The sequence below is a fragment of the Sarcophilus harrisii genome, chromosome 4 (assembly GCF_902635505.1).
Source record: "Sarcophilus harrisii chromosome 4, mSarHar1.11, whole genome shotgun sequence".
NCBI classification, from domain to species: domain Eukaryota; kingdom Metazoa; phylum Chordata; class Mammalia; order Dasyuromorphia; family Dasyuridae; genus Sarcophilus; species Sarcophilus harrisii.
In genome coordinates this window covers 31,016,898-31,026,310 of record NC_045429.1, presented here as the reverse complement: position 1 = coordinate 31,026,310, position 9,413 = coordinate 31,016,898, and the positions used below count along the sequence as shown (strand labels likewise).

General features: G+C 55.8%; 1 protein-coding gene across 1 annotated transcript; it reads right to left on the bottom strand.

Annotated features, from left to right (window-relative positions):
- Window positions 1-464: 464 nt before the first annotated feature.
- Window positions 465-8,807, bottom strand: MED8 (mediator complex subunit 8). Its single transcript, XM_031969278.1, has 6 exons — window positions 7,875-8,807; window positions 7,086-7,230; window positions 6,683-6,823; window positions 6,488-6,569; window positions 5,924-6,175; window positions 465-1,202 (listed from the first exon to the last, which is right to left on the bottom strand). The coding sequence occupies exons 1-6, from the start codon at window positions 7,997-7,999 to the stop codon at window positions 1,138-1,140; spliced, it is 810 nt and encodes a 269-aa protein (XP_031825138.1). The 5' UTR covers window positions 8,000-8,807; the 3' UTR covers window positions 465-1,137.
- Window positions 8,808-9,413: the final 606 nt, after the last annotated feature.

Below are 9,413 nucleotides of genomic sequence, written 5' to 3'. Positions count from 1 at the left end.
TGTATCTCCAGGCAGAACAGGTGTGACTCCTCCTTTAGCAGTGGCTAAACTGCCCAGGACAATGGCGGGATGAGGGGCTGGAAAGGGCTTGCAAATTCCAAACCTGGAGGGGAGTATGGGAGCTCAGCTGGGCCCAGAGCTCACCCAGGCTACCCTCAGCCCAGAGGCCTGCTGGGAAGTCCACGGTTGGGAGGGGAGGCAGGAGAGAAGCTGCAGGCCACCTAGTCTGGACAGTATGAGGGAACTGGCAGACCTTGCCAGAGTCACACAGCTAATAAGGGTCTTCCTGATTCCAGGCCTGAGTTCTGTCCACTGCAGCACCTGGCTCAGGTCTGTTCAGATCTGTGAAGATGAAATGAAATGATGTTTGTGAAGAATTTGGAAATGCTATTATAATTATTACCCGAGGCCTTGTGGAGATCTATGGAGACCAGGCTGCCCACAGTAAAACACTGACTCGTGAATCAATTTAAAGCCTTTTTTATTCTGAGGATCCATGAGGGATCCTTAAGGGATTCCCACGGTACCAGTTGCCAGCAAGGAGGGCTTTGGAGAAGGTGAAGGGAAGAGAAGAAGAATTGGCAGCTGGACCAGTGGCCTCCCCACAGAGCAGACCCGGCACTGTCTTTGCCCAAGAGCAGGTAGGGAGAGGTGGGGGAAGATCCCTCAACCCTCTCCCTCCCCAGGCCCAGATCCCACACCAGCAAGCAGAAAAGGGAGCTTTTCTCTCTTCCACACTATTCCTCACACTGCCTGTTTCATCAGCTCCCAGACTAAAATCAGGAGCTCCCCACCCCTTCCTTAGCTGATGTAACAGCTGCCTCTGTCCAAGGAAACCTTCAGAGCCCCAGGGCCTGAAAGAAAAGGGACCCAAAGGCCAGAACTGAACAGGCCTCGAGGGTCCCCGAGTCCAATTTGTGGGGCCAAGGCTACCTTCCAGGCTGGACACAGCTGTTCCCCAGAGTCAGAGTGTGGCCTGAGTAGTCAAGTGACCTAAGAGAGGAAGGCCCTGAAACGAGGTCTGGTTGGCGAGGGCTCCGGCTGGTGAAGGGCTCTGGCCAGTGAGGGGCTGTCATCTCAGAAGCAGGCTCAGGCATTCAGGAGAGGCAGGGGCAGTGTCTGTGGCCGGCAGGCAGCTCACCGCTGGTAGGGATGCATCGAAGCCGATTTGATGTTTGTTTTGATACCACTTGGCATCTTACCTAAAGGGAGAAGCAGCAGCAGGGGGCTGAGCAGGCCCGGCCCGGGAGGTGGAAGGCTCATGCGATCCCACCCAGGGCAGCATTATCTCCAGCACCCTTACACATGGACCACGAGGCTGGCCGGGCCATCTTTCCTAACAGAAACTGTATCAGCACAACTTTGCCAAGGGAGGGGCTGGTCTTGGCTGCCGGCCACCACCCGTGGCAGGAGGGCTCACTCACAGCCAATCCCCGAGGCCTGTGGCCCTGCCCTTGGGGGGAGAGGGGGGATTGTCACAGTACAACTAGGAACTGGGCAGATCCCAGTACTCCCGGGGCAGGCCCTGGCCTGAAGGAGCCCCAGTCCCAGCAGTGCTCTGGGGGTTACCCTCCTGGATCTGCCCAGCTGCACATCCTCAGGCTGGGTTTGTGTCTTCTTGGTCTGAAGTGAAGTGAGTGAGGAGGAAAGACATTGAGAATGGATAGGCAAGACACGCTCTTCCCCACTGCCAGGAAAAATGCCACGGCTGGTGCCATGCCATCACAGGCAGAAAGAAAGTACGCCTTCTCGCCGGGCTGGATAACCTTGCCCGGGGTGTGCCGTGCACAGAATGCCCGCAGGACAGAATGGGGTGGTGGACTGAGGAGGTGACCTAAAAAAGCAGGGACCGCTCCACTCAGTCCATAGCAGTCCGGGACAGGGGAGGAAGGAGGGGCCCCCAGGCACAGTTTCCGTCTGGGATGCCCAGATTTCAAAAGGGCCAGACACAAAGGCATCAGGGATGCTAGAGAAGATGGGAGCCTGGCACCAATTTGCAAACAAGAGCCGGTCCCTGGCAAGTGAGTAGGCAAAGGACATGGGCAGCGGCGATCAAAGGAAGAAATGCAGCTGGCAACATCCAAAGGGGGGATGGTTCCACTGCCTGACCACCAGATCTGCAATATGGCCTGAATGGTTAATGTGGGAGGGGGCCAGAGTAGGCGGGCAGACGATGGCATGGAGGAGAGCACAAGAATGTGGCGCGCCCCCACTAGAAGGGGGTTGGGGAGGCCCAAACCCAGACAGCCGGGGGGGCAAGAAAAGTGAGAAAAGGGGTCCTTTCAAATTCTACAGGCGGGTAGATATGTGGGGGGGAAAGGGCTGTGAAATCCATCCATACTGGACTCACTGATCCCCCTCCCAAGCTCATACCTAAGGACACCAAAGTATGTGGGAAAGGAGCCACTGGACAGACATTCATAGCAGACATCTGTGGCAACAAAGTGATGGAAACAAGAGGGTGTCCACTGTCTGAGAACAGTGTAGGGAGAGAACAGACTAAGATTGTGCCACAAGAAAGGATAAAGGAATGGATCCAAAAGAACCTCCAAATGCATCCAGTCTTCTAATACTTTATCATCTAGCTGGAATGGCCTCCTGGCTAGATCCCAGACACGATGCTCCATCTCCCATCTCCAGGTCTTTGCCCGGGCTGTGCCTCATACCTGGAATGCTCTTCTTTCTCACGTCCATCTCCTGGTCTCCTTCAAGACTCAGACCAAATCTCACCTTCGACAAGAGGCCATTCCTAGTTGTTGTCCCCCTGCTCCCAGCTGCTTGTGCCCTCCCCTCACATGGCCTTTATTCTATTTCCCCTGGATATAGCTTGTATGTTCACAGTCATCTCTGTTATCTGCCCCATGAGTTTCTGGAAAGCAGAGACTGGTTTTTGCCTTTTTTTTTTTTTTACCTTCAGAGCTTAGCACAACACCTCACACACCTAAATGCCTGCTGACTGTGTGAACGGATGCAGAGAAGGGAGCAGCACGGGAAGAACCAATTATGCAGTTTGGACAACATTTCCAAGAAAAAGTACTTTGAAAGACCAAAAAATTCTGATCAATGTGATGACCGACCATAATTACAGAGGATTGTTGGTGAAACCTGCTGCCCCACTTCTGATTCAGGATAAAGGAGACAGTGGTTTTCAGACAAAAGTCAATGGAGAAGATCTGCTCTGCTTGATTTGGTTTGTTACAAGAGGAGGAGGCTTTTGAGTAATAATGATCCTCCCCCAAAGAAGAAAAGGGCATCAAGGAGATATTATAAAATGATTAGAAAAGAACAGATAAGGCCAGCTTTGGAACGCACACAGTAAATTTGTTGCATTTTAAAAACCAAAAGCCTTACAAAACAGAGCCTCTATTTCACAGACAATTCTTTTCTTCTTCTTTACATATGGCAACGTCCACTTACACCAAGTTTGTCCAGTTCATAACAACAAAAGTCAACATTAGAAAATAACCCTTAAAATCCTGGAAAAATTGGAGGGAGACAGAAGGTCCAAGAAGGGACAAGACCGCAGCTTTAGAAGGACAGGACAGAGCTGACAAAATAAAATGACTAATAGGCAATTGAGGCTTAAGAGAAATAAGGAGACAGAAAGAAGATCCTGAGCCACCTTGGATGAAGTGAAGTGACCAAGCTCACTTGCACCAAACTGTTGAGTTCTGAAAAACCAGGTAGGTGTGACTGCTGAGGGACTGTCGGTGACACTTGTGGAGAGAGATACCGAAGGAATGAGAAAAGGCAAATGTCCTGATTTTCAAAAAAGAGAAGAGAACAGCTCAGGGAGGCCAGTGAACTGCACAGATTTCTGGGGAAATTCCAGACAGGGTCACTAAGGAGACAGTGAGCATCTGCATGAGGAATTGGGGATTAGGAAGAGCAGGCTTGCCCTAATCAAGAACAGGTCGTGCCAGATGAACCTCATTTCCTTTTTCAGAGGGATATTTAAGTGGTGGGACAGGGAAGGCCCTAGACATAGTTACCTAGATTTTAGCAAATCATTTGACTAAGTGCCTCATTATCCTGTGGAAAATACAGCCAAGCAGTGGCCCAACCACAGCAGGCTCCTGGATTAGAGCTGGGAGGAACCCGAGAGTGCAAGGGGTCCATCGGCTTTGCCCGGAACCGGAAGGCTCCTGGCACGTTTCTGTAGGACCCACCCCGGGCCTCCTGCAGGTACTGCCTCCTCATTAGCGGGTGAGCTCCCGGCCAGCCCAGACTGATCCTTTCCTCTCCCCGGCCCGTGGCAGAGGACACACATTTTGCACCTGAGGACACGGAGGCCCAATATGGAGAAGGCTCCTGTCCAGGCTCACCCGGCTTGGAATGATGGGGACCAGGTCAGTGCTTCAGCTTTCCTGATCCCAAACCCCAAAGAGCCTCTTGCTGCTCTAACACAGGACTGACCCATAATTAGTGAATGGTTGCAAGTCAATCTAGCAGGTCCCCAGTGTCGGGCCCCTCTGGGCTATTTGCTCCATCAATGATTCCCATGAAGGCAGCAAATCCCAGGGAGCAAGGAGCCGACCTCGAGAGTCATCAAAGTTTAGAAGTCCTCTCTCTGACACTACAATGCTGCCCAGACTGCTCCATGGGTGATTCCTGGGGGCAGAGGTCCTGACCCCTGACCCTGGAGGCCTCCTGGGTTCCCAGCCAGAAGGAATCACATTTCAGGTGTCCAAGGCAGCTGGGCTGCATACCACCAGTTGTCCCCCAGGACGAGAAAGCCGAGTAAAGAGGACAATATGTTTCCCAGACAACTTTAGAGCTGGAAGATCCCTCTGATCTGGGCCACAGCCACAAGGAGCTCCCCCTCTCCCCACCTTTCCACATCTCCCCCAAGAGGGCTCTCTGGCCTCTGCTTGAACATCTCTAAGAGCTTCACCAACCCCCTGCCCTCACTCCTAGTCACTGGGGCAGTTTTCATTATAAATTAGCAGGCTTTTCCTGATGTCAAACCTAAACCTCCCCAGTGCTCCTGGTCCCACCCTCTGGGGTCAAAGAGATGTCACATGACAGTCCGTTTCTCCAGTCCTGCCCCCTCCCAGCTCCTGCGCTGTGCCTCAAGGCCCTTCCCATCCTAGCTACCTTCCTTGGAGCCTGGCTCTTTCCGATACATCTTTCCCAAAGTAAGGGGTCCACACAAATTCACTACAGAAGAGGCCAAGAAAATAACCTGGAATTACTCAAGAAACAACCAACACAGCAGCAGCTCAAGCAGCGACGTGGCCCCACACAGGGGTGATCTCCTGAGGTCCTTGCGGAGGACCTACATCTTACAGGGGACTGGCCCGTGGTCACACGACTGGCTGGGCAAGATGTAAAGCCCTAAGAGAAAGGCCCCAAACTGTGCCTTCTGGGGACAAATCTATGGAGGATGACGACAGGAAAAGGTCCCCCAAACAGCCCCAGGCTCACCTCTAGGCTGTCAGTGACAGGACATGGGCTTAGGGCCCCCAAGCAAGCCCCGAGACACAGCCGCACTAAACTTTTGTCCCAGGGTCAGAGAACGCAGCTGAGCCCTGGGGCCGATGCTGCCGAGCCAGGATGACGAGGTGGCAGAGAAAGCTGTGAACTCAGTGTGACAACAGGTACCAATCTGGGCCCCGGGGCCCATACACTGTCCTCGTGAGCTGGGGAGCCTGGGTACAGAACATGGCCCCCACTGTCACGTGGTCGCCCTGGAGGCTGGGTCTTTGTCAGATGAGGCAGGGGGCAGAGAGAGGAATGAGCCATTAAACAGCTAAAAATCAAACGAGGTCAAGCTGCCCTCCCTGCCCCTTCTGGGCATTAACTCCCTAAGCTGGGGCCCAGACCGAGCACTCTGAGCCTTGAATGCCAAGACCAAGCTTCCCTGCAGGCTGCCTGGACTCCTCTGGGCCAGGCCCTGGGCAGCAAACCCCTGGCACCTTACCTGGCTGGCCAGTTTGTGCCATCTGTACTCCGCTGAGCAGGGGACCCTGCTGCTGACTGGGTGCGCCCGTCATTTGAACTTGCTGCATGCCCGATGCTCCAGCCAGAAGGGCCCCTGCCCCAGGCTGGCCTGGCTGACCAGGGCCACTGCTGCCAGGGGGTCTCCAGTTGGACAGACCCTTCCCAAAGGCAACTGCAGCTACCAGAGCATTGGTGTCTGTGGGGTTGAAGGTCTGCTTATTCTGACGAAGACCTAGGAAAGGAAGCCAGGGACCTGAGCAGTGGGTCTAAGAGCCCAAGGAAGCTTTGGCTGTCAGATACGGGAAGACCCCCCACAGCGCAGGTTCTCGGGGCTGCTCCCACGAGGGTCTTTCCCTCATCCCTTTGGTTTCATCATTGATCCATGGCCACTCTCCTCCATCCCTGTTCTTTCCCTTGTCTCCTGCCTTTGTGGTCACACCCCCACCAGGCCATCTACGCCTCCCCGTTCTGTGTCACCTTGCAGTTCCCTCTCTCCCTCCTTCCCCCCATGGTGATCAGTTCCTGCTCGGCTGGACACACTTACCTCCACTTTCTGATTCTCGCTCTTCTTTGCTGATTTTCTCCAGGAGGTTTGAGCACATTTTATTCAAGGTCTGAATTTGCTTCTGTAAAACATCCAGGTGCCCCAAGGTGAGCCAGGCCAGTCTGACACTGAACCCGTAGCTCCCTGGAACCCCCCAGGGCAGGAACCTGCCTCCATGGAAGGTTCTGTCGTTACCTGGGCAGCATCGGTGCCTATGCGAGCTGCATCTGTAGTCAGCTGCTTCTCCTGCTCCTCCACTTCTGGGTCTGGTTTGGTTCTCAGGTGGTCAGGGACCACCTCGTGACTGAAGACAGGAACCCGTCCTTCCGTCTGCCTCTGTCATAAGCACAAAGGGCACGCTGCATGGACTGTCTCCTCTCCTCAGAAGAAGGCACCTGGACCCCAGCCCATCCACATCCTAGGTTGGCTTTCAAAAAATGCCCCAGGGCGAATGCCACTGGCTGAGGTGGGGAAAGGGGGCAGAGAAACTGGTGGCAGGGGAGGAAAAGTCTGCACGGAAGTAGGAAGCTACGCACTGCTCAGGGTCAGAGCTGGCCCATTGAGTCCCCTGCCCCTTTACCCAGTCCCCTCCTCTCACCGTGAGCTCCTCGTCGCGGTCTGGGGACAGCACCAGAGGAATGATAACCTGGTTCCGGAGCAATGGGGTCTTCTCGTGCTTGAGGACCTTGTTGAGAGTATTCAGTTGCCCCGAGAGCAAAGCAAAGCTGTCCAGAACGGAGGGCCTAGTTGGGGTAGAGATGGGAACAGGGTCTGGCTAAAAAGGTAGGCTCTGATCCCTGAAACTCAGGGAAGCAGCAGCTTCCCAAGAATCCTTCAGTCAGAACTCCAGATTAGCCTTAGGAGTCAGAACTGCAAGGACCCTTCCCACTCAGGCCCATTCTGGGGCCGAGGTAAGCCTTTCCTGACCCAGCTGTGGGGAAAGGAAAGGCTTTCACTCAATAGCTCGTTCCACAGCCAAGGCCTCCTGGGAGAGCAGCCCTATCTGAGCCATGCCATCTCCAAAAATCCTCCTTCGAGGTCTGGGTAAGCCCCCACTTGCCCATGGAAACACAGTGGGACCAGCCTTCCCATAAGCACTCAAAACACGGAAGGCTCAGGAGAGGATGGAACGAGGGGAAAGCATCCTCAGGGGGTCGTGCTGCCTGTGTTCCCCACCCCCTTGTCTGCAGCCCGGAGCAGCCCAGAGGGGCTCACGTTCACCCCGCCACCTCCGACAAACCAGGCCGGCGGCTGGAGGGGTCTCAAGCCCAGCAGCTGGGGACTAAGCCACATGACTGAGGAGACTCCCCTGGATTCCGCAGCAGCGCGCCTGCCTCCTACTGGGCTCCGGGCTGGTTCTGCCCGCCCGCCCGTCCCCCGTCCGTACCAGGTAAGCCGGTCATACTCGTTTTCCAGCTTGCAAATAAAGCTTCCCAAGGAGCTTTTCAGATCCGCCACTTGGTTCAGCAGTGCGTCCACCGAGGCCTCCAGCTGCTTCTCTTCTCTCTGCATGGACAGGGCCCAGCTGGTCAGCCCAAGGTGGCTGCTCAGGACTCAGAGCCACGGGACACCTGGTGTCCAAAAAAGAACCCGAAAATCCCTGGGGAGCAGAGGGGAGAAGGGGCAGAGGAAGCATCCCCAAGGGATGCCCTTCCTTTGGAACACTGCTGGTGTCCTCATGGACATGTCCTAGGGCAAAGCCCAGAGTCCCTGGCCTGGGGAGGACCCGCTGCAGAAAGGCTGGACACAGGAAGGGGAGAAGGGGTCTCTGCCCTCCTCCCCTAACTTAGAGTTTGTGGGGGCAATCCTGGCTGCCCTGGCTGATCCTGACATGACTGCATCGGGATCATGCTTCAGGCATAAAAGGGGCTCCTGAGGACCTTGAGCAGGGCGTGTGCTCCAGGCAGAAATGAGGCCTTGTCCCAAGGCTGGATGGGCTCCCCATCCTGCCCGTCTCTGCTGACCCAGGGGGACTCAGGTGCTCTCCCTGAGAGGCTGGTGCCCGGGCAGAGCCAGGTAAGGGCAGCCTGTCCCATCTAGGGTGGGTGGTCCCATGGTGTGGGCTGGGGGCCGTCCCGGAGACTTGGACCTGCTCCCCTGCCTGCATTCCTCTCTGCTCATTAGCTTATCACGAGGGCCTCATTCCTGCAAGGCCTGACCCAGGCTCATCTCCCCTGGACGGGGCATCTGCCTCTGCCAGTTGCCTGCAGGCCCTGACCCTGGAGCTCCTCACCCACCAGCCCGGACGTTCCTGCTCAGTGACACGATCCCTGCCCCACTGCTGGCTCCCGACCACTCCCTGACAGCCCCGTGTCCCTGAAAATGAAATTCTCCATCCCCTCCCTCGCCGGGGCTGCTTCCCTTGTTTCTGCTCTTTTGTAGGTCACCTCGTGTCTCTGGGAGCGCTCGCACACACCCAGGACCTATGTGCACCCGGCCCCCGAGACTCCCCATGGAGTCAGCCTCGCCCCTGCCTTTCCCGCCTCCTTTCTGCTCCTCTTCTCTGCCGTCTCCTCCTCCCCTGACCTGGGCTCTCATCATCTCCCCGCTCCCACCCCTCACCGACCCCAACTCCCGCCCGGCCACAGGACGAGGGGCCTGTCCCCCTCAGCCTGGAGCTCCTGGAAGGCAGACCTCTTGCCCCACCATTTTACTGGCCTTCGACCCGGAAAGGGTTTAATAACCGCCTCGGTTCACCCACCCCTTAGTGTCCCTCTCCTGCTGCAGTCTGTCTTCCACGCAGCTTCCCGCAGCATCCCCAGCCAGGTCTCCCCACAGACCCCCCCAATGAGCAAACACAAAATGCCCCAGGCTCCTTCGCTGCGGCTGCCCTCAAGCAGCTTCCCTAGAAGGGGAGGCCCTTGGTGCTGCTCTGTGCCCCCCATGGAGATTCCCAGTACTGCCACTCGGTGGAGCCTCTCTCCTT